The sequence below is a fragment of the Ipomoea nil genome, unplaced genomic scaffold, assembly GCF_001879475.1.
Source record: "Ipomoea nil cultivar Tokyo-kokei standard unplaced genomic scaffold, Asagao_1.1 scaffold2565, whole genome shotgun sequence".
Classification (NCBI taxonomy): domain Eukaryota; kingdom Viridiplantae; phylum Streptophyta; class Magnoliopsida; order Solanales; family Convolvulaceae; genus Ipomoea; species Ipomoea nil.
In genome coordinates, this window is record NW_017618993.1 from 383,153 (window position 1) to 406,705 (window position 23,553).

At 35.5% G+C, this 23,553-nt stretch overlaps 3 protein-coding genes, 1 long non-coding RNA gene and 1 other non-coding gene across 7 annotated transcripts; 4 read left to right on the forward strand and 1 right to left on the reverse strand.

The window, feature by feature from the left end:
• The first annotated feature begins 701 nt into the window (after window positions 1-701).
• Window positions 702-8,690, forward strand: LOC109153974 (protein SCAR3). Of its 3 annotated transcripts, none has more exons than XM_019301859.1 (9): window positions 702-1,176; window positions 2,260-2,423; window positions 2,982-3,105; window positions 3,200-3,332; window positions 3,855-3,922; window positions 4,116-7,704; window positions 7,800-7,904; window positions 8,095-8,196; window positions 8,343-8,690. In XM_019301859.1, exons 1-9 carry the CDS (start codon window positions 1,022-1,024, stop codon window positions 8,385-8,387), a joined length of 4,485 nt encoding a protein of 1,494 aa, XP_019157404.1. In that variant the 5' UTR covers window positions 702-1,021; the 3' UTR covers window positions 8,388-8,690. The 3 variants fall into 3 exon arrangements, with proteins under 3 accessions (XP_019157404.1, XP_019157405.1, XP_019157406.1); XM_019301860.1 differs by having other exon boundaries at window positions 4,119-7,704; XM_019301861.1 differs by lacking the exon at window positions 702-1,176 and having other exon boundaries at window positions 2,341-2,423; window positions 2,971-3,105.
• Window positions 8,691-10,978: 2,288 nt separating this feature from the next.
• On the reverse strand, window positions 10,979-13,105 carry LOC109153897. Its single transcript, XR_002049629.1, has 3 exons — window positions 12,644-13,105; window positions 11,473-12,043; window positions 10,979-11,190 (listed from the first exon to the last, which is right to left on the reverse strand). It is a non-coding gene; the product is annotated as an uncharacterized LOC109153897 (long non-coding RNA).
• A 1,367-nt stretch (window positions 13,106-14,472) lies between these two features.
• TRNAR-UCU lies at window positions 14,473-14,545 on the forward strand. Its single transcript has one exon. It is a non-coding gene; the product is annotated as a tRNA-Arg (tRNA).
• A 1,039-nt stretch (window positions 14,546-15,584) lies between these two features.
• LOC109153895 lies at window positions 15,585-17,338 on the forward strand. The gene is made up of 3 exons (XM_019301793.1): window positions 15,585-15,793; window positions 16,329-16,655; window positions 16,734-17,338. Exons 2-3 carry the CDS (start codon window positions 16,329-16,331, stop codon window positions 17,322-17,324), a joined length of 918 nt encoding a protein of 305 aa, XP_019157338.1. The 5' UTR covers window positions 15,585-15,793; the 3' UTR covers window positions 17,325-17,338.
• Window positions 17,339-18,197: 859 nt separating this feature from the next.
• On the forward strand, window positions 18,198-19,179 carry LOC109153896. Its single transcript, XM_019301795.1, has 3 exons — window positions 18,198-18,257; window positions 18,358-18,592; window positions 18,698-19,179. Exons 2-3 carry the CDS (start codon window positions 18,421-18,423, stop codon window positions 19,156-19,158), a joined length of 633 nt encoding a protein of 210 aa, XP_019157340.1. The 5' UTR covers window positions 18,198-18,257; window positions 18,358-18,420; the 3' UTR covers window positions 19,159-19,179.
• Window positions 19,180-23,553: the final 4,374 nt, after the last annotated feature.

The following is a 23,553-nucleotide window of genomic DNA, read 5'->3' on the forward strand; positions in this document are numbered from 1 at the left end:
TTTTTATGTTGTGTGGACCATAAAAAGAGTAGAGACCATGTTTGGTAAAATAATTAGTTTATAGGTTAATTTTTGCTTATTTGATCACTATTAGTTGTTTGACTTACTTTAAAAATCAATATAAGTATTTGTTTAATTAGTTTTTTGAATTCTAAAATGTTAAAATTCAAAAAGCTAATCAAAATAACTTTTTCAATTAACTTTTTGAGAAAAGAAATTATACCAAACAGCTATCAACTTACAGTTCATTTATCAAACACATTTCTACAATCAACTAATGTATCAACTAGTTATATCATCTAATTAACCCAATCAGCTAACATCTATTTATCAAATAAGATCATATTTTATTAATAAAAAAATATATTTATATAAAATAATATACTTTTAGTACTTAAATAATACATTTTTTACTTTGTAGTCTACATAACTGTGTGGACTACGATGCATAGAATAATTATTGAAAATTTCACAAAATGAACATATTTAAAAAATAGTAAAACCTCGAAGGCTACTTCCGTAATTTCACATTAACCCCACACATTCCGGGACAAAAGAGTCACTTTTTCCGAACGACAAGGATATTTTTGTCTTTTCGCAACCGCTGTCCTCTCTCTCTCTCTCCCCTGTAAATTTGCAATCACTAATCATAGAAATTAGCAAAGTCCCCTCCCCTCCCCCCCACCCCTAACCCCCCCCCCCTACTGAAGAATGGCTTCAAGAGTTGGCGATGCCTTCTTCTTTCTCTCTTTGCTCCCTCTCTACACTGCTCTCTGCATTTTCTCTCTCTAGAACTCCCATACGCATCACCTTTCTCTCTCTCTCTCTCTGTCTGTATATCGGTCGCTCTCTTGTCAGCTAAGCTGCCTCAATCCTCAACTAATCTCCACTTCCATGGCCTCCTAATTCCTTCATTTATTACACTCCTTTTTGTCCATACTGTATTTATGCGTCTTTCTTCATCGCATTGCGTTACCAGTAGGTGCGTAGAAATCTAGAGGGGGAAGTGAAGACTGAAGAGATGCCGCTGGTGAGAGTTGGCGTGAGGAATGAGTTCTCGCTGGGGGCGACGGAGTTGTACAGGGAGGCCGACAAGGAGGATCCGAAGGCGGTGCTCGACGGCGTCGCCGTCTCTGGACTCGTCGGCATCTTGCGCCAGCTCGGCGATCTTGCTGAGTATGTTGTTTTCAATTTTGTTTGAATTTTATGCAATTGGAGAGTTTAGTGCTTTTTCGGTAATGGAATTAAGTAAACATTTCAATTTTCAAGTTTTTGGTTACTAATTACGGAGTATTTTATTTGGCACTGTAATGCGAAAGCTACATTGGAAGTTTGGGACTGTTTAGATGAATTGGGAATTTTAATCCGGATTTAGATTCATTTGATTGAGTGTTATAAATGTGAGTAGTTTGTTATGGAAGAGGTGTAGGTAGTACTGAAAGTGATTTTACTGCAATTTTAAGACAAATGGGATTTAGGATGTACTCCGCAGTAGGTAAATAATTGCACGAACTGGAAAATTTGCAAACCTAGGTGCTTTTTATCTTCTTGTACTTCCAAGTTGGATTCTCAATTCTCATGTCTCTTTTCCCTATTTTCCCCCCTCTTCTTTCTAGTAAATTTCTCTACCTTACCAAGTAATTGCAAAACCTAGTCAAGTATAGTTCTTTGGAAGACGGTTTTTGTTTTTAATTTCTCTTCCCCTCTTTTTATTTCTTCCAGGGTGTATGGAATTTGTAAATGACACGTAGGTTTTAGATTGGTTTGTAATCTTGATTGCATGTGATAAGGGCAATTTGCTCAAAAGCCTGTGTGATTTAACTTCCAAACAAGTTTATTCCCAGCACTTTCATTTTGAGATGTATTGATGCAAATTCTTTTGCTTTTTCTTTATTCATTTATAACATTTTTGGTCGGGTTTGGGAAGGCTTGTACTGTCAATTTTAACTGCTATACACTTATCAAATAGGAGGACTATATGCCATGATGTTGCTAAAAAAGAATGTGAAAAAATTGTGCATAAAGTCATAAACTGTACAAAGAGGGAAAAGAATAGAATGAATCTAATTATTCCTGCTGCAATGGTGTTAATATTTGTCCTCTACTTTGAGACAGTATTGAACTGGGTTAGAGATGCATCTAACAACTTCTTTTTGTTAAAATCATTTGATCTTTGTTGTGGATGAATTGAATATATTGCTAGTCAAGTCTTCATGATAGATTCTAAAAGTAGATTTCATGGACCTTCTCAATGTGTAGATTTGCAGCAGAGGTCTTTCATGGTTTGCAGGAGCAAGTTACGATTACGTCCTCTAGAAGCCATAAGCTGATGGCTCGTGTGCAACGTATTGAAACTGCACTTCCTTCACTTGAGAAATCAATACTAGCGCAACAAAGTCACTTGCATTTTGCTTACACAGCTGGTAGGACTCATTGCTCAACTATTTTGTTCCTAAGACTCCTTGATGACTTGATCATCAGAATTACCAACAGACTAAACAGATTTTATGGTGTTTTTAAACTAAACCTAATTGAAATCTTCCCTTTCAATATTTTTATTACAGTTTTCACTCATCACTATGTACCAAAAAAAAAAACCTTGCTACTCTTACTATTAGTTGCAAACTCTATAGGACTAAATACACTTCTAACTTATTTACAAATCTTTAATAGTTTCTGAAGTTATTTCCAAATTCATTCCCCATCTTGCTTGCAAGCTCATTATTCCAATTCAATAATTTTTCCTACTCTTCTGGTAGGATGCATTTTTCTCCTATTCCAATTATTGTGATCCATCCCAGCACCACCCTATTGAACAATGTAGGAAAGAATGATCATGAGGCTCTAAGCTTTCATGCTTTTTAATCTTGAAATCCTGAATTTTGTTGCACTTATCCTGATTGCATTTACCCTTGAAAATTGAAGCAACATATTTTTTTCCTGGGTTTTCAAACTCCTTACAGAATGCAGTTGGTTTGCAGGTTCCAATTGGCATACTCGTATTCATTGTGAAGAAAACCATTTTATATACAGTGATTTGCCCAGGTTCATTATGGATTCCTATGAAGAATGCCATGGGCCCCCACGCTTGCACCTGCTAGACAAGTATGGGAATTTTGAAATTTATAAGATATGGTTTCACTTCTTTTTGTGCTTGATGGCTATTTAGCACAACTATTTATTATGTTTTGTCTTTCAGATTTGATGCTGGTGGTCCTGGATCTTGCTTAAAAAGGTACTCTGATCCAACTTTCTTTAAGAGAGCATCCGCTGGTTCTGATGAAGCATATCTTGAGAAAGTCCTAAAAGATAAGAAAGGTCGAAAAATTAAGGTATGTCTTCAGATATTCCCTACTAAGTTTTAACGGCTTAATGAATAATGATTTTAACTTGTTAATGTATCATGCCTTAGAAATATTTTTGACTTACTAATATTTTTTAGGAACTACTGAAAGTTCTTATTGGAAGTGAGAGACAGTGGGGTATATGAACAATTTAATCCTATATCTATAATATGAAACTTAAAAATTATAGAAAGAACAAATACAAGCAAATAAATATGCAGTAAATTGAACTATCCCAATAAGGAAAGCCTTAAAAACTAGTTATCCAAGTGTGTATGCAACCTGTAAGGAAAGTACTCATTACATTTGTTTAATTACATCCCCATACTTCATAAATATGAAGTACATATAATAAATGCTAGACATCTGATTGTGTATACAGACTTTAAAAGAAATACCGTTTTCTCTAGTTTAATGCCACTCTATACTTTATGACATATAGTAAACTTGATTTTTGATTCTTGTGATGTTTATGAAATTGTGCCCTAAATGAGTTATGACATTGACCAGAAAAAGAGATCGTGGCAAAAGAACAGAGAAGTATCACGTGGTGCATCATCATTATCCAATTATAGTAGGTACGTCTGTTGTCTTATGTGACTTCAACAAATTTCTTTTAGGAGTTTTGAGGGATTTTTCTTTTATTGTTGTTGTTGTTGTTGTTGTCATTTTTTTTTTTTTGGGGGGTGGGGGTGGGGGTGGGGGGGGGGGGGGGGGGAAGCTTTTGTTACTGAGGGAGAAAGAAATGTTGATGTTTCCTTCTTAAATTTGCAGAATGGAATCACGAAAGTTTGATGGACAAACTTCCCCTTCCCAGAGAATATCAACTAATGGTGAAGCCATGTTAAAATCTGACCTTCAGGAGCTGTCACATTCTTTTGATTCTATATATGGATCTGCACGTGAAGAAGGTGTTTCATGCCCAAGTTCTTTGATGCACCCTGATGAAGACAAAGCTAAGGAGATGTCATCTCTGTTAAAGAGTCACCATGATGATTCCTTAGACTACTGCTCTTTTGATGAGAAAAGTGGTGATAATAGTGTCAGTATTAGTTTATCACAAGAGCAAAGTGACCATTTATCATCTCATGCCACATGGAATAAGCAGGGACAACCTGAAGAAGACGATTCTAGACAGTCATTCTCTAATTCATTACAGATGTACTCCAATGGTTCCCTTGATTCTGCTCATCCTGATGAAAAAAGTGATGTATATGGTGATATTAGTAATGGCTATTCAGAGGAACACAATAGTGCCACATGGAACGGAAAGACACAACCTGAAGAGGATGAGTCTAGACTGTCATTCTCTGCTCCATTACATTCCAATGGTTCCCTTGATTATGATATTCCTGATAAAAACAACAATGGGGATGCATGTGTTGATGTTGGGAATGGCTTATCAGAGGAACACAATGCCTACATTTTATATTCTGTTACTCGGGATGATAATGCAAGACCTTTTGAGCTGGCGTCCAAAGAATCCTTATTTTCCCCATCACAGACGAATCAAGACAATGGTATTGATGTTGCTTCCCCAGATGAAAAGATTTGGGTTGTATCTGATGAAACTGGAAGTGATTTCTCTCAGAACCAAACATGTTCCAGTCCATCTTTCACTACTTTGCATAGAAAGATGGACACATTGGAAACTACCCCACAGAAGTGTGATGATGTTGAGAATGTAGAAACACATTCTGCAAATGTATGTGCAGATGCTAAGATAACAGCTGCTGTTACTCTTAACTCTGTTGAGCAAATAGATATTCTATTGGAGAGGAAGAATAAGGAAGATACTACTGATTTTGGTTCCCAAGATGATAACATTTGGGTTGTATCTAATGAAACTGGAAGCAATTTCTCTCAGAAGCAAACTTGTCCCTATCCATCTTGCAGTACTTGGGATAGAATGATAGACACATTGGAAACTACCCCACAGAAGTGTAATGGTGATGAAAATTTAGAAACACATTCTGAAAATGCAGGTAAAGATGCTGAGATAACAGCTGCTGTTACAGTTGACACTGGTGATCAAATAGACTTGCTTTTGGAGAAAATGAATCAGAGAGATTCCGTTGATTTTGCTTCCCCAGATGAAAAGAGTTGGGTTGTATCTGATGAAATTGGAAGTGATTTCTCTCAGAAACAAACTTGTCCCATTCCGTCGTGCAGTACTTCGGATAGAGAGATGGACACATTGGAAATTATCCGCCAGAAGTGTAATGGCAATGAAAATTTAGAAACACGTTCTGCAAATGTAGGTACAGATGCTCAGATAAGAGCAGCTGTTCCTCGTGGCACTGTTGGGCAAATAGTTTGGCTGCTGGAAAATAAAAAAATGCAAATGTCAAACTATGATGATGTCCCATTTGATGACATTGACAGTGAAACTGACAATTTTGTGGATGCACTTAACACCATTGAGTCTGAATCTGAAAGTGATTTAGATTGTCAAACAAGAAAACAGTTGGATCTAGACTCTTATTTGAAGACCAAGGTAGTAGAGGATGCTATGCCTGAAGTCATAGCTAAGTATGCTGATAGCCTCTCGCCTAATTTGACATCTGAAGCTGGTGAAATTCCTGCTGGAAAAGATATTTTTGGGGATTACTCTAGTGCAGTGCCCAGCGATCATGATTCTGCAGCTTGCGTTTCCTTGGACAAGGTAACATGTGAAGATGCTTTCCACTTGAACACCTCAGAATGTAATGCCCACTTAGAGTCTCCACAGGTATCTAAAGGAACTGTAAAATCGGTACTTGCACATGGTAATTTAAATGAAAATGGTGATGTTCTTGAGACGACAGATGTAGAATCAGTTAGCAAGTTGTCATCATCAGTCTCTAGGGAGAATGGTGCAGGAGTGATCAATAAGGTCATATGCCCTGAGCCTCCAAAACCTCCCCCTGAACCTTCTGGTGTCACGTCAGTAAAGTTTTGGACAAATGGTGGCTTGCTAGGACTTGAGCCCTCAAAACCTCCGGACAGTGTATTAAAAGCTGTTAGTCAAGTTTCTACAACGACTCAAGATGATACAATTGGCACTCCAAGACAAAATAATGGTCCTGTGGATGAAAAGCATGCCAGAACATGTGTGACAGAGAATGGCCTAAAAAATAGGGAAGAAAGTCAACACTCTATGAGGTACCATGATAATCAAGATGGTGGTGTCTTTGTTACGAAAACATCCTCAAGATATTCATCAGTTGATTTAGATGCCAGAGTAGAGAAATCAAATCACTCATGTCATCCGAACAACATAAACAGTCCCCCAGATAGTCATTTTAATGAGTCTGATACAGTGCCATCCGGAACTGTACTACCAGTTGCTCCTGATTCCCTACGTACTAGCATTGGTCAAGAGAATGTTAATAATTCATCTAGGATACTTACACTTGGAAATAGATTGCTTGTAAATGGTTTTCAGCGGAAATTATCACTTGGTTGGGAGAACAACTCCAATTCTGCCAGCTCCATGACTTCCGGGGTTTCAGAACAGAAGAATCACTGTGAAAATGTTACAGCTAGAACATTCTCTCAGAAGACTATTGATCTTTCTGGAACTGGCTCTCCAATTATGTCACCCTCTTGGTCACCACCCCTTGGGCATATGAAAATATCTTTCCAGCCTGTAGATGGCTTTGAGACTCATAAGTTGAAACTCAGATTTCCTGATAGGGGCACAAGGCAAGAAAGTGGCAGTGATATGTTTCCATCCTTCCAGCTGGTACCTGATGCTGCTATTCCCTTGCATGACATGAGTTCAGACTCCGATAATGACACATTTTGCAGATCATCTCCCTACGCATCGGATGATTGTCTCAGTCATCAGTCAGAATCAAACTCAGAGCAGTGGGAATCTGGTGAATCTTCCAGTACAAAGGACCATGAAGTATATGATGCTTTACGGAGAATCTCATTAACAGAGTCTACTTCAACATCATTTGATAATAGGCTAATCACCCAGGAGGAACTATATGATAGTGGTGGAGGTCAAATACCATTTTCCGAACATGGCTTTGAACAATCACCATCTGGTTATTTTTATGACCTCCCTATTCTGGAGACACTTAGACCTCCAGTTAAGCAAGAATCAGGAAATTGTTCCACCTCACAATCTCTTCTACAACGACATTCCCCAAAGCAACCTATGCCACCACCTCCATCCGTCCCACCACAGAGATGGCAGCCTATGAGATCAGTTTCTGATCTGACAGATGGTAGGGAAGGTTCTTTACCTGAAGGCCTTAATTACACAGTTGATAAGAAACTTCAGGCAGCTACAATCTTGCATCAACCTAAGCCTGCCCCGCTTAATCAGGATCAAGTTATTGAGCCTGCATTTGGATTGAAAAGCAAGGTTGTTTTACAACGCTTAATTGCCTTGCATTACCACAACTAGAATAGTACATAGATGTATTGGATAAGAATCATATCTGTGTTTTATATATGCAGAGGTTGGACCTGCAACAGATTGATGTGCGAAGAGTAGCCTCTCTGCCTGCAAAAGGAAAGGAAATGGAAGAGAAGGAAGACTTCCTACACCAGATCAGAACAAAGGTGATCAGTTATATACTCATACAGTCATATTTGTTTATTTATTTATTTTACTTAGGATTTTTAAAGTAAACCAGGTTCTGGATTAGTTATAATTAGATGTACATAGTTCAAAACTGTGTATGTTGTTGACTTTGAATGCAATTTGAAGATTCACTAATCTTTGTTTGCTACCTATGTTGAGTGGTTTCAGTCATTCAATCTCAGACCAACGGTTACCGCAAAACAAACCCAAGCAACTGGGCTTCCAACAAGTGTGAGTGCAATTCTGGAGAAGGCAAACGCAATCCGTCAGGTATCAACTTCTTTCTCACACCCAAGACCCCATTTCCCCCATGGATCTCTCATTAAAGAAAAACAAAGGCTAGAACTCTTCTCTTAGGAAATACAACCTTTTTTATAAAAGCAAACTCCTTTAATTCTTAATCATTCTCTATCCAGGTTGTTGGAAGTGATGGAGAAGACGATAATTGGAGTGATACTTAAAATCTTCTTCCGGCATGATCCTGTGAATTCTCCACAGAGCCTCCGTGTAGCTTTAGTGTCCAGAGTTAGGTGAGCCTATGTAATACACATGGGAATAAGCAGTTCTTTGTAATTATATTTGTAGGATTATTTGTTTTTATGCTGCTGAGGTATTTCATCTTCATCCTTGTAGTCCTATGTTGTAAACATATGAGTTCAGTTCAAGTGTGCCGAGTCAAGGCTGCACTTTGGTCCGTTCATTTATATTGCAAAGCAATTTCTTTCCTTTACATTTAATAATCAATGCGTTTTTCTTGAGTCTTACATGTGTTCTTGGGACCATTCCTTTTCAATTTTTTACCTACACACTATAGTATATTGAATATTCTCTTAAATTACACGCACTTGGTAGTTATATATTGAGTTAATATCAACTAGAGTCATCTTTTCTCCAAAAGGTAGAATCTGCAATCTTAAGGGCATAGGTCTGACAAAGCATTTGGGAAGATGTAAATTATGATGACTCAAGGGCTCAGCAGATAGGCTAAATGTTGGTGTGCACATTGTTTATTATTATTATTTTTTAAATAGTGCCTACTGAATCACTGCTTAACTGGGGTCCTCTGAAGCCATATTTAGTCTTTAAACTTTCAATTTAACTCTTTGATTTTTTAACTTTCAAATTTAACTATTTATAATCTTTCAACTTTCAAGTTAGTCATCATAGTCTTTCAAAGATTCAAAATTTTTAAATAGTCCTGGATCCTGATTTTGACTTTGTCTTTACTTAAACTAATGGAAAGAGTACGGCTAATTAAATTAGAAAGTTGAAGAACTAAGGGTGAATAAATTGAAAGTTTAGCACTAAACGTGACGATGACGCTACACTCTGAGAACTTCACTAATATTAATTTTTTTTATTCACAAATTTAATTAGTCACATCACTAAAATTTCCCAAAATTAGCAAATTTCTAATTTCTCCCATGGATCAGAATAAATTAGCTTCGTTCATCATAGTTCCTTAACAAAACAATAAGACAACTTCTATGTCTTACGTGGTTGTAGATTCTTAGGTGACATCTGAGTACAGTTGTTGATAATATAATTTAATTACAACCATTTTTGCTATTTCTTTGTACCTTAATTATTTATCATTTCTTCCTCCGATCCGATCGGATTAGATAGATAAACCTTAATTTTGTCGTTTGGTTCTAAGCAAGAATCATGGGGGAAAAAGGTGCATTTCTTTATTCAGCAACTGTAATTTGGTTGACCTGACAAGGAGACTACTAATATGTTTTTTTTTTTTTTCCCTTAAATAATGTCATTATAATAGATAATTATTATAATGTTTTAATGCATCGTAGTGTGAAACATTAAATTTTCACTTCCAAATTAAAACGGTTCTAAAAACGGAGCTATTTTTCAAATAAAATGTTTTCAGTTCAATTGATGTGTATGTAGTAACGCTATTAGGAGAGCTACTCCTAAATGAGATATAATTGAGATTTGAGTTGATCAATCTAATCTTGTAGGATCATATTAGATACCAATATAGTATGCAAGAAAAGATAAAGAAATTAAAATATATACCCCACATAAAATTACTTTTGATCAGATTTTAGTGGGTTTTTAGTTAATTTTACTTTTGATCTCACGAGTTTAATGACATTTTCATTAACGGTGCATGACTTTAAAAATTGTCATTTTTTTTTGAGTAATGCTATATACCCCTAATTTATTTTCCTTACAGACTTGGCATCATTTGATTAGTTTAAATTTATTTTTTTAATTAGTGGTTAGTTAGCATATTTAGGTTCACCCAATGATTGGGGCCTCACCAAAGAAGAAATATAGGAGGGGAAATTTAGGAGGGATAAGAAGCCACTGGAGCGTTATACTGTGCAACCGTGTGCACCATGCAAGGTGCACATGGAATTGGATCCATAATTTCTATATTATAGATCTATAATTTTTATACTATAGATTCATAATTTTTATACTACATATTCATAATTTCTATACTGTAGATTCATAATTTTTAAACTGTAGATTCATAATTTATAAACTGTAGATTCATAATTTCTATACTATAGATTTATAATTTCTAAACTGTATAGTTATCAAATTATGAACATATAGTTCAGTGATTTGTGAGTACAAAGTTCAACAATTGGAAATCACTGCTGGAAATTTCGCATTTTCCGTCCAACATTTGTTGGACGGAAAACGCGATATATTGGTCGGAAACGACGTTTCCGTCCAACATACCGACCAAAAGGAACGTTCGGAAAAACCTCCGTGGGAAATTCCGTCCAACTACAGTTTTTGGTCGGAAATAGCGTCCAACGAACAAAAATCGGAAATTCCGACCCAACGTTGGACGGAAAACTCACCTATTATATTTTGTTATTTTCCTTCCAATTGTTGGTAGGAAAATCCTAAATCATATGGAATATTTTTATTATTTTTATATTACCATAATTTTATTTATAACTGTTGTTAATAAATTATGTCATCAACAAATTAATACACACTAAATTGAAAATTGAAAATATATTTAAACATCAAAATTATTTACAACAAAAATCATGTTCATGTTCATAAAAAAAAAAAAAAAAAAAAAAAAAACATAAAAAACATAAAAAATATATACTACTTGATTGATACTCCGTACTACTTGAAGTATGAAAATATACTTATTTGATACTACATAAGTATGCTCGTTGCACCGAAATAAGCCTTCAAATCCGGCACTGCTTCAATGGCTTTGATCAATGCAGCATCCACAACCTCCTTCAATGAAGTTGATCAAGTGTAAACCTTCACCAAAAATGGACCGTGATATAAGTAATCTAACACTGAATGAGTAGATACCTATGCATTTTACAAAATGAGAAGAAAATTAAAGGAATGTCTTTTATGTTTAAGTAATCTAACACAGAAAAAATAGAAAACTTCTAAATTCTTACATCCTAATTCTAAAGTTTGTTTAGTATAAGAGATGTACTCCACAATTCTTACATCCTAATTCAAAATTAGTGATACTCCACAATTGTTATGCAAGTAAAGGAAAGTAAGAGGAGATGGGTCTAGATGCAACACCTGAATACTGTCACCACGAGCATACAGTTCCTTCCAGCATACATGAGAGAGATGCATACATGAGGACATCATATGGGACACATAAATATATGCAATTGGGGAAACAGCCTCATCAAAGTGAGTTTGAACAGCATGCTAAAGCTTGAATGCATCTATGAACAGCAACAAGTGTAACAAGGTAATTCTACCAATACTAAAGAAGAGAACCAATGCATTACCACTCCATCAAAAGTAGAATCAAAATCATCAACGACAAAACATATATCTGGATACGCAGGAGTTGTTTCTACTTCCTGCAGTGTACGTGTGAAGTTGTCAAATAAAATTCACTAGAATACATGGAGGGATCCACATTAGCAAAACTTGCCTTTCTTGAGTCCAAATGAAAATTAATACGACTTGGATTATGAAATAGACGGTGTTCAGGTGTATCACAGCGACCGTCACAGAGATCAAGACCACCCAAGAAAGCTGTAATTTTTCGATTATTACCATCACCCTGTGTATCCACAAGCACACACTTCTGGTGGTGTGTCAATTAATTGATAGTCTTCTCAGAACTTGATACCTACTTTATTCTCAAAAACTAGGGGATATAAAAACATTGCAACAAGTAACACAACATATTTTAGAGATGGTTAACTGAAGGCAATTAAACCATCAAAAAAGATTAAGACTTATATCATTGAACAGTTTTTGTAATATAGAGTAAAACACAAAACCAAACTCATAAATCATCTTGGAAAATCCTTCTATTGTGTTGAGTGGGCAATGAAGAAAAGCAACCATAGGCACCAAATATAGGACTAACTGTAACCAACATGGACATTGTGTCGAATGCTGTAAGTGCTCTAGAAATCCACAAAATATCAATATGATTCAAACCCAACCCAAAAAATACATACTGGATGGATATTGAAATGCAAGGGAAAGTGTTCTCTTTAAAATCATTAAATGATCAAAATAATGTGGCTTCATCATAAATTGATAAATATGTTATCAAGCAAACAAAATCACCCCAAAACTAATCTAGCAGCTTAGCATCGATTAAGTCAAACATACAGCCCTAATTTTTTTTTCCCTGTATTCAAGTCTCACCATTAATTTTTATGCTCAAATAAACAACAAAACAGAAATGAGATTCAAAGCAAGGGTTTCGGGATTGACTTACGGAAGCAGTAAAATAGGACTGACAATGTGGGCTCAAAAATGGTTGGTGCGGCGGCTGTGGCGGAGGCCGAGACGATGGAGGCTGTGCGATGCTGCTACGGCGGCTGTGGCTATGGCTGGGTAGCGGAGACGACGACGGTGTGGCGATGGGCGACGGTCAGAAAGAGCTACTGTCGCCGCAGATCGTAGCCCGTGGTGCTCGCAGTTGTTGCTGTCGCTATCGTCGCCGCAGATCGTAGCCCAAGCTTTCCCCTACTGCCTCGCTCTGGTCACCGCCGCTGCTCACAAGAGAACAGATAAGTCGCCGGCGAAAGATGTGAAGGTTTGGCGTGGTGGCTGTACGTTTAGAGAGAGCAGATGAGGATTTGGTAGAAAATAGATTTGGAGAATGAAAGTCTAGGGTTTTTTGTCTTTTAATTTAAGAAATCAGTTTCAACATTTCGCTTGAGAAAGTGAGAGGAGGTTGTCGCGGCTTCTGAGAGGTGGAGGGCTGGAGGCTGTGGCTGTAAAGTTTTATGCAGAATAGGGCGCCCAAAAATAAAATTTTGGTGGGAATTAGAATTGAGTGAAATAATTGGTAGATATTAATAGTGAGAGTAAAAATATTTTTTGTATCAATAGTGAGAGTATATTTTAACCATCACTAAAATTATGCAAATAATACATTTAGTGAGAGGTTTTTCTACCCGTCACTAATTTTTTATCACTAAAAGTTATTTTTTTTGTAGTGGGTGGACACGGTGTTCGACGTTGGCGCGGCGATCCACGGTGGTGGGTTCTCCTATGTCCTGTTTTGTACTAGTGGCAAGTATGTACCGGAAGCTCTTCGTCGCAGATCTGAAGTTAGAAGGAAGAAGAAGGTCATCGCAGATCTAAAGCTAGAAGAAGGAATTGAAGAAGGTCATCGTAGATCTGAAGCTAGAAGAATGAATTGAAGAAGGTCGTCGCAGATCTGAAGCTCAAAGCTTGAAGTCGTCATCGCAGCTACAGTCCGTCGCCGCCATTATAGGAAGATGATGGTGAAGTAGTGAACGAAGAACCAAAGATGGCGGTGAAGCGGTGAACGAAAAAGCTAAGAGTGGAAGTGAAGAAGTAAATTAATTAGATATTTTTTTGGACGAAAATTAAAATATCTACTAGCTAAAATATTTAAATTTCCGTCCAATATTACGTTGGACGAATATTAAAATACCTACTATTTTAATTTCTACCTATCAGTCAATTCGACTCTACCAACCAACACTATAGGTTGGTCGGAATTTTCGTCCAACGCGCAAGTGTTGGACGGAAATTCCGACCAACTTTTCGTCCACCCATCTTTAGTAACAGAAAGTTGAAATCTTTAGTAAAATACCGACCAATTTACGGTTGGACGGAAAACGCGAGATTTCCAGCAGTGAATATGAACATTGAAAATTATGAACATAGAGTTTTGTAATTGTGAATATAGAGTTCAATAATTATGAATCTATAGTATAGAAATTATGAATCTAATTCTGTGTGCACCATGCATGGTGCACACGGTTGCACAACATAATTTGCCGAAGCCACTCTAACCTATCTATAGTATCTGCCCACCAAATTATGCCGAAAAAAGTAACAGTAATACTATCAAATCACAAGGTATTTAGGAAAAATAATAATAAAAATAATAATAACAATAACTATTAGTGTACAATTTCTTCTTCTTCTTCTTCTGGGCCAGAAGTGTTTGTATGTACACTTAGTCACATACCAACATATTGCAACTTAATTGCGGTTTGCTGCCATCATTTGCATCCTTATTTTGATTTAAGATAAATACATTTAACGTTCCAAATTTCACAACAAGCGCCCATGGCCTAATGGATAAGGCGCTTGACTTCTAATCAAGCGATTGTGGGTTCGAGTCCCACTGGGCGTGCTTAATTTTTTTAAGCTTTTGGGATTCCTAACTAAACCAAATACAGTTAGCGCCTCAAAAATCAAAATAAACCTAAACCAAATACGGGCGTGTAATATAAATTTTTGGAATTCCAAATACAGTTAGCTCCTCAATAATCAAAATAAACCTAAACCTAATGGCAAATACAGGCGTCAGGCGTGTGACAAAAATTATTTTTTAATAACATTAGTAGCTTTTTCAGTTTCATTTTCCACACACTAATTTTATTATAAAAATACTAAAGTATTATTTTAATTTTACTAAAGTTTCATTTGACAATATTTTTCACACAGTAGTTTCATTATAAGTTATAACAACATTAAAGTATCATTTTATTTATACTACAATTTCATTGGAAAATATACGTTGTTGAATGAGAAGACTAATCCCCCGTCCCTACGGTCAGGGTACTAAGCGGTAGGGGACTGGCCAAATGGTTTGCTCCATTCACATGGGTGGGGATCGAATCCCCAACCTCATGCTTAAGGGACGAGGTGCTGAACTACCACGCCAACTATGTTGGCTAAGAGAAGAAAGTTATAGATACAAATTTGTTTGAGAAGTGGACTTAAGTGGGCTAATGTGCAAATGTAGGAGGAATGATGTACAAAGTGAGATTAGGCGAAAAGTTAAGGGGGCGTTTACTAACTTGGAAAAATGGAGAATTCTCCAAAAAAATGGAGAATTGGAGAAGTGGAGAAAGGAGAATTGGAGAACTTGTTTACTAAATCTATTCTTCCAATTTCAATCTCATCTCCATTCTTCCATTTCTTATACAATTTTGGAGAAATGGAAAACAACATTCTCTAAATGGAAGGATGGAATAAAACGCGTGTGAACAGTAAAATTAAGTAAGGTCGTTGGTTCGAATCTAGCTTACGATAATTTTTTATTACTCCTTCTAGGGTTAGTCCTTCTCTTCTTTCTTTTCTTCTCTCCCTGGACTGACTGTAGTCTATCGCCTCCCTCCCCTTCCCATCATCTCCTTCGCCTTCTTTCTTTCTTTTCCCCTCGTCTCCAGTCCTTTTTCTTCCCATTAGCCTTCTTTCCTTTTACCAATCGTTCGCGTAGCAGCCTTCCTTCACGTACAGCAAAGAGGAGCGTAGCAGCACTCCGACAAGCCGCACAAGAACTCCGGTGACTCTACCGTCTTTGGTGAACCTTGCATCTCAACAACTCAACACGGACTCTCCAAAATCTTCTGTAGGATCTTGTCCAAGTCCACAAGTAATTATCTAAACCTATTTTTATTTATTTTGATGAATGTTATCTCATATCTAATTTCTCTATTACTTACAGAACCCCATTTTGAGGTTCTGATTTGAGAACCTCAAAATGAGGTTCTGATTTAAGAACCTCAAAATGAAGTTCTGATTATAGAACCTCAAAATGAGGTTCCAGCAGAACTGGAACCTCATTTTGAGGTTCTGATTTTAAAACCTCAAAATGAGGTTCTAATTGTAGAACCTCATTTTGAGGTTCGGTTTTGAGAACCTCAAAATGAGGTTCTGCTTTTAGAACCTCATTTTGAGGTTCTGATTTTAGAACCTCAAAGTGAGGTTCTAATTGTAGAACCTCATTTTGAGGTTCCAGCAGAACCTCATTTTGAGGTTCTGTTTTGAGAACCTCAAAATGAGGTTCTGATTATAGAACCTCAAAATGAGGTTCTGATGTTAGCTCAATGGTAATGTTCTGATTTTAAATGAGGTTTTGATTTTAAACAAGGTTTTAATGGAAATTGAATAATTAATGAAAATTGTAGATGAGTAATTTACGGAATACGCATGACGAAGATGCAAAGTGGTTGGATAGTACCTTGGTCGTTTTTCTTGATATTTTATACGATAGGATCAAACGGCACCCTAATGGACAGCCTGTTTTTAAGTCCTCTTCCTGGAATGAAATGAGTCAAGAACTTAAAGAGAAAACAGGATGTGCTTATACTGGTGGTCAGTTGTGTGGAAAGTATAACAGATGCAAGGATTTACACAAGCGGTTCTTAGAGGTGTTAAACCACACTGGGGTAACATTCAATGCTGAAACAAATAAGGCTATAGCAGATGATGAAGTTTGGGAGAGTTTCTTCAAGGTATGAATTATACTTTTATATAATATAGTGCACTAATATAATAAAGATGACACTGATGATGCTTATTTTATTGTGTAGAAAAACAAGATATTCAGAACTCTATACAAACAAGGTTGCAAACATTATGAGATGTATTGTCTTATTTTTGGCAACAACTATGCTACTGGAGGCCTTGCGAACCCTTCAACGCAACAACCAGTGAACTCCAATGAAGAAAGGCAAAATGAAGATAACTTTATAATGACTGATACAGACAACTTACCTAGAAGTTGTGGGAATAGTTCTAAGGGCAAACGAAGTGCAGATGAGATGACTGGTAGTGGTAAAATGAGTGTTAACAAGAATTGGAGAAATGAACTTGCTTCTGCATTTGTGTCGTACAACAGTATAATGTCTGAAGATTTACATGACAGGAGAGAGGAGCGAAAGGAAAAGAAACTTAGGCAACAACATAGGCAACACCGAGAAGAATCTGCGAGTGAAATGAGTACGGGAATGACCCATGTTGATAGTATGACGAGAAGTGTGCAAATTCTAAACACATTCTCAACTCTTAGCTCAGAAGCTTATAATCATGCTTTTGAAAAACTTGCCACGTCTGAAGCTCACCGAAATGGTTTTATTGCAATGCCCGAAGATAGACGATTGGCTTGGTTGCTTTCCCTCTAATCAATATTGTATTAATTGTTGTTTGTATGATGAACATGTTCTTTATATTATGTGATCAGAACTCCTAGTATATGAACATATTAACTGTACTTTAGTATGTTGATTAGTATGTCGATCAGAACTCCTAGTACATGAACTCCTATGTGATCAGAACTCCTAGAGTCCTAGTATTATTATCAAGGTGTTGTAGTATGTTGACTCCTATGTGTTGTACTTTAGTAGATGAACTCCTATGTGTTGTACTTTAGTATTTTGACATGTTGTATTATGACTATTTTAATTGTGTTTTAAATTGTAATACCATGAGCATGTGTTTATATTAATATATGTTTGAACTTTTTATAATGTGTTGGACAAGTAATGTCAGACAACAATTATGATATTTCTTATAGCTCAACTATTGATGAAAATGCATATTATAGCTCAACAAGTGATGAGAATGACTCAACTAGTTCAGATGACTCATATGAGGAGATGAAGAGAAGAATTGGGCACATGTTTGTCCTTGCTACTGCATGTTTACTAATGGAAAGTGTAGACAGGATGCCGTGTAGGAACTCTGCACTCACAGGTAACCAATACATGAGTGAATTATTATTTGGACACCCTACAAGATGCTATGAACAATTAAGGGTGAAGCCAGATGTATTCTTTATTCTATGTAAGAGGTTGAAGAACATGAAAGTGTTACGTGATACAAGAAATGTTAGTGCAGAAGAACAATTGGCTATGGGTCTTAATGTTTTATGCCAAGCATGCACACAACGTATAGTAGCTGAAAGGTTTCAACATTCAACTGCAACTGTTCATAAATGTGTGAAGACAACGGTACGGGCGCTTGTACGCTTAGGGAATGATATCATTAGACCGCAAAATAGAGGACCTGTTCAACCAGAAATCTTACGGAATCCAAAATGGTATCCTTATTTTGAGGTATTATTATTATTATTATTATTATTATTATTATTATTGTTGTTGTTGTTGTTGTTGTTGTTGTTGTTAGTTGTTAATATTATTACAATCTTTATTGTAGAAATGTATAGGTGCCATTGATGGAACACATGTGGCAGCTTGGGCACCAACATCAAAACAAAAGATGTATCGTGGTCGAAAGGGCTCAATGGTGACCCAAAATGTCATGGCCGTTTGTTCACATGACATGATGTTTACTTACGTACACGCAGGATGGGAGGGAAGTGCCAATGATTCCCGCATATTTTTAGATGCAATTGCAAAACCTGAACATGGATTTCCTATGCCTTCTCAAGGTATGATATTGTTTTCTTCTTCCTTTTTTTTTTTTTTTAAATGAGTAAATTACTTTGTTGAAAATTATAAATACGTTATTAATTATGTGCATAACATTTATATAGGTTATTACTATGTTGTCGATGCCGGTTATCCAAATACTCCTGGGTTTTTGGCACCTTATCGTGGGGAGAGCTATCACTTAAATGAGTTCCGTGGACGAGGACGAATACGAAATAAGCAAGCTCTATTCAACTATCGACACTCGTCCTTGCGTAATGTCATAGAGAGGTGTTTTGGGTTACTAAAAGCGAGGTTCCCAATTCTTAAATACATTCATGGTTATCCGTTGCGAAGACAAGTCCAAATTCCTATCGCTTGTTGTGCAATGCACAATTTTATACGGATGCATGATGCTATGGACCAATTATTTACCGAATATGAAAGGGAAGACATGGAAATGCCTAGTAGTAGTGGAAGCAATGGTGGAAATGATCCCATAGAATTAGATATGTCTCAACAACATGTTATGCATGAAGTTCGAGAAGACATAGCAAATGCTATATGGGGAGATTGTAATCAATGATGTTCTTGTTTTATAACCAAACTATGTGTAATGATTATAACAATTACAATTTATTTAGTAATATATTTTTATTAATTTTCGTTAGTTTTACACATTTAGTATTAATTTATTGCATTTTTTTATTTTGAAGTTTGAATTTGTAAAATGAAATTTAAAAAATTTGGAGAAATGAAAAACTGGAGAAATGGAAATGGAAAAACAGAGAAATGGAGATGGAAAACTGGAAAAATGGAGAAATGGAAAAATGGAAAAGGAAAAACAGAGAAATGAAGTAAACGCCCCCTAAGCAATCCTTATATAGTTATACTATGAATGAGGTTTACATTGCACTGTGAATCTTGGTGCATGTGCATGTGTCTTATATTGTCAGTTTTTATGTTTTGTGTTTTATGTTCTGTGCCTTAAGAGTATAAATTTTGTATCTAAAACAAATTACTAATTGTGTTTTATGTTATAATTTTCTGTTTTGTGTTGTGAAACTTTGTGTTTATCAACACAAATTATGTACCTAAATCTAATTTGAATAATAAGTAAATATATAACATGTGTATGTGTCTTGTGTTGTGATTTTTTGTGTCTTTATGTTATGAAATTTTGTACCTTACAAGTATAAATTATGTACCTTGTCGTTTCAACCCAGGATCTATAATGTTATATGGACCCGATCCATGATATAAATTGCAAAAGCTAATAGGGTAAGAGTGCAAATATTGAATGGCTGGGTACACTACAAGAAAATTGTTCATTAGTGAGAGGTAAAACCGTCACTAAAGAATCAAAAACCATCATAAAAGACTTTTAATGACGGGAAATTTACCGTCACCAACCGTCGTTATTTCTTCCGAGGTTAAAAACAAATAGTGACGGGATATGATCCCATCATTAATAAACATATAGTGATAGTGTATTTACCGTCACTAATACGTTATTTTTGCGATGGGAAATCCCGTCATTAATATTACTGTTACTAATAAATTTTTTCCTCATTATATTAAATTTTGCCCGTCACTAAAAATTATAATTTAGTACCAAATATTATTTTTCTAATTTTGTGTATATTATTACTTCTCATTAAATATTAATTTTTGTAATACATTTTTTTTCTCACTAATGAATGTTGTAACTATAGATATTGTATTAGGAAAAAGTTAAAATTTTTACCATAATACAATCAAAGTAAACTCAATCAATATATTAAAAGACTTCATCATCACTACCAAAATGAAATGTTTCATACAACTTTGTAAAGACTAAAAATAAAGAAACTAATTATAACAAATAGTGATAATAATGTATTTTGCCTCAACTCGTTTGCATTTGAACTAATTTTGCCTCAAGTCTTGCAACAATAGTGGTGCGCTCAAATAGTCAAACCCCTGCTTATAATCTCACTTCCAACTTCTGAATCACAAGCCTCTACCTGTTGACTGTCAATAAAACGCCAAAATGTTTTAGTATAATCTTAAGACATACAATTTCCAGGCTTAGAATTCATCAAATGATCTATCAAATTTGTAACAGAGCAAGGAGAATGGTGACATCTACTGTGGCATATGAATTGTCACATAAAATGCTCAATGCTCTTGGATTTGGTTTCTGTTTTGGTGAATTATCAATTGTCACATCTAAATCATCATAACAAAATCTTAATCTTAAGAATAATAAATAAATGCATGAATTCATCAATGGCTCAATGCTCTTCATTCATGATAACAAATACGCAATGTGAAACAAGATACAAATGGTAATTTGAAAATAAAAGCCAAGAGAAACAAAAGAAAATTAGGAAAACAATTACAAACACCCACCAGAGCAAGTGTTGGAGAAAATTACCTCAGCATCCACAAAGTCATTCGATTGATAGAACTCTCTTCTTAAGTTATGTGGTTGTCTTCTTGTAGCAGTTTCTTCTAGGATAATTTACCAACAAGCCTTGAACCGCTAAGTACTGTCTACATCTTTTCATAGAAGCTGCTCACCATTAATACACTAAGAAGAAAAACATATAAGCAAGAGTTGGCTTAGTGAAGCCCTTCCTTTCACCTATTTGAGTGTTATTTGCTGTGTTCATTACTTTCATCTCACACAAACCTTACCACTAAAATCAACCTTTCAAGAATTAATATAAAAGAATGAAATAACAATAATTTTCCATGCTTGGAACTTCTGTTAGGTGGAGAAAGTGGTAATATATGAATGCATATTCCTATATTCTAATTGATCAAGAAGTGTATTGTGTCACGGGATGCAGTATTTTTGGATATATATATAGATTTGGCAAATAATAAATCAGTAAAATATTGCAACTTAACTATAATTTGCAAAATAACTTCCTACCTTTCTCTAAGTAGTACTCATCTTTCTCTGCTAGTGATGCCTGAACCCCACTGTATCTTTTCTATAATTTGATCTATGAACAAATAAAGTAGAACAATCAGGAATTCATAGTTAAAAGCTTTGGATGGCAAATAGATAGGTTTCATAGCATATTCTTTAGCACTTTAGAGCAATATATGTTTTCTTTTATCTGAAAACAATAAATAAATTAATGCATAGCAATTACTCCAATTAGTGCATCCTATAGAAACTAAAAAGGATTTGGCAAGATGAAAATACAGAAACCATATAAGTGACCATCACAAACTCCCAAGTCCACACTTATATTTATAAATAAAAAATAAAATAAAAACCTCCAAGTGCAAACCTATGCTGAAATAATTATAAAATACTCCTTCATAGTTGGATTGCTTCTCAGGCAACAACTCTTCAATTTCAAATTCCTGCTCAGAGCCCAATACATAACAGAATTAGTGGAAGCAAAAAAGGGACATTGTCACTTATTGAGAGATATTTTGGATAGAGAATTAAGTACTTTGATAGAGGAAACTTTAAGAAACATTCACTATGTAGCAGATGTACATTGATGATGAATTATTCTAAACAATTCATCTTAAGACATGACAAAAGAGCTTGCTTGACTAGGTAACAGCATAAACTATTTTCAATCTAGCAATTTGATGCACATTTTTACAAATTAGTATAATGTTCTGTAAAAAATCAATATCAATAATGACAATGCCCCAAAAGGATGAAAACTTAAATCTAACTAGTGATAATCATCGGATTTTTGTGTATATAGGTTACAAGTGGGATCACATTTAATTAACTTACAGAAATTGTCCAAATTTTTAAAATTATAAGGAAGGGGGCTGGGGGACACCAATCAGGGAAATAGGGCTCCAACACTAGAGATAAGATAACAAGTTCAGTACTTCTAGTGTGCAGAGTAGCTTACTTTCAGACACTAAAGTATGAGAATAATCCCTCTAAGTTAATTAGAGATACAACCATCAACAGATAATGAATTAAGCAAATAATGAGAATATGAGATTCATATAAGAGCTTTGACAATAACCTAGTCAAGAGTTAAATCCTCGGCAGACTTCAAAGAGTGAGGTGTCTCCAGTTCTTCACCAGCTGGTATTGATATTACAAGTTTCCACCTATAAATCTACATTAAACCACTCCATTTGCTCACTCAAAAAAGAACTAACAGTTCAACAATCAATAATGGAGAATGTGACACTAATGATTAAATTTTAATTTAAAATCCAAAGAACTCAACATCAAAATTCTCAAAGGAAACTGGCTAAAGACAAATATGAAAAAGCATATGGAATTAAACCATAAACCATATCTATCCCTGAAAAAATAATAAAAATCATAGCTTATTTATGCTTACCTTATCATTGAAAGGATACATAGCTCGTGGGCACAAAACATATATTCAGTGAGATATTTTCACAAACACATGACGAACAAAAGCATTCTCTTATTGTGGCAAAAGCCATTTCAATAGTTATTAAATCATCAAACTGAACAAGAGTAAAAAACTAAACCTAAAAAAAATTCTTCCAATGTCAACAATTAAGCCACCGGAGAAACACTGCAAATTTTTTAAAAATAAACATTTGTGTGATTTTCTTTATATAAATCAAACTATCTAAATGAACAAATAATCAAATAGAAATTATAAAATTAGTAGGCATGTCAGTAACTTACCTTGATAGTTGGAACTTGGAAGAAGTGAACCAAGAGTCTGAGATGGGTGAGGGTCGTGAGGCGGTGAGGCTGACAGGCTGAGCGGCGATCGGCGACTCGGTGAGGCGCGAGGGAGCGGTGACAGGCGAGAGGGATGTGTGGAGAGAGGCCTGTGTCTGAGTGGAGATTAAGGGACAGAGCAAGAGAAGATAGAGAGGGCTGCGATTAGGATTTTAGGATTCGAAGAAAGAGAGATTGAGAGACAGAGGGTTTACTCGTCTTCTGCCAACAGAGGGTTTATACTCGAATAATACTGGTGGTGGAGAGGAAAGGGCGCCCAAAATGTTTTGGTGG

Coding starts and splice junctions, on each gene's coding strand:
- LOC109153974 (XM_019301859.1), top strand. CDS start 1,022: ATGCCGCTGGTGAGAGTTGGCGTGAGGAATGAGTTCTCGCTGGGGGCG. Junction 1,177..2,259: donor CAGCTCGGCGATCTTGCTGA/GTATGTTGTTTT, acceptor CTCAATGTGTAG/ATTTGCAGCAGAGGTCTTTC. Junction 3,923..4,115: donor TCATTATCCAATTATAGTAG/GTACGTCTGTTG, acceptor TTCTTAAATTTG/CAGAATGGAATCACGAAAGT.
- LOC109153895 (XM_019301793.1), top strand. CDS start 16,329: ATGAGTAATTTACGGAATACGCATGACGAAGATGCAAAGTGGTTGGAT. Junction 16,656..16,733: donor TTTGGGAGAGTTTCTTCAAG/GTATGAATTATA, acceptor TTTATTGTGTAG/AAAAACAAGATATTCAGAAC.
- LOC109153896 (XM_019301795.1), top strand. CDS start 18,421: ATGTATCGTGGTCGAAAGGGCTCAATGGTGACCCAAAATGTCATGGCC. Junction 18,593..18,697: donor ATTTCCTATGCCTTCTCAAG/GTATGATATTGT, acceptor ACATTTATATAG/GTTATTACTATGTTGTCGAT.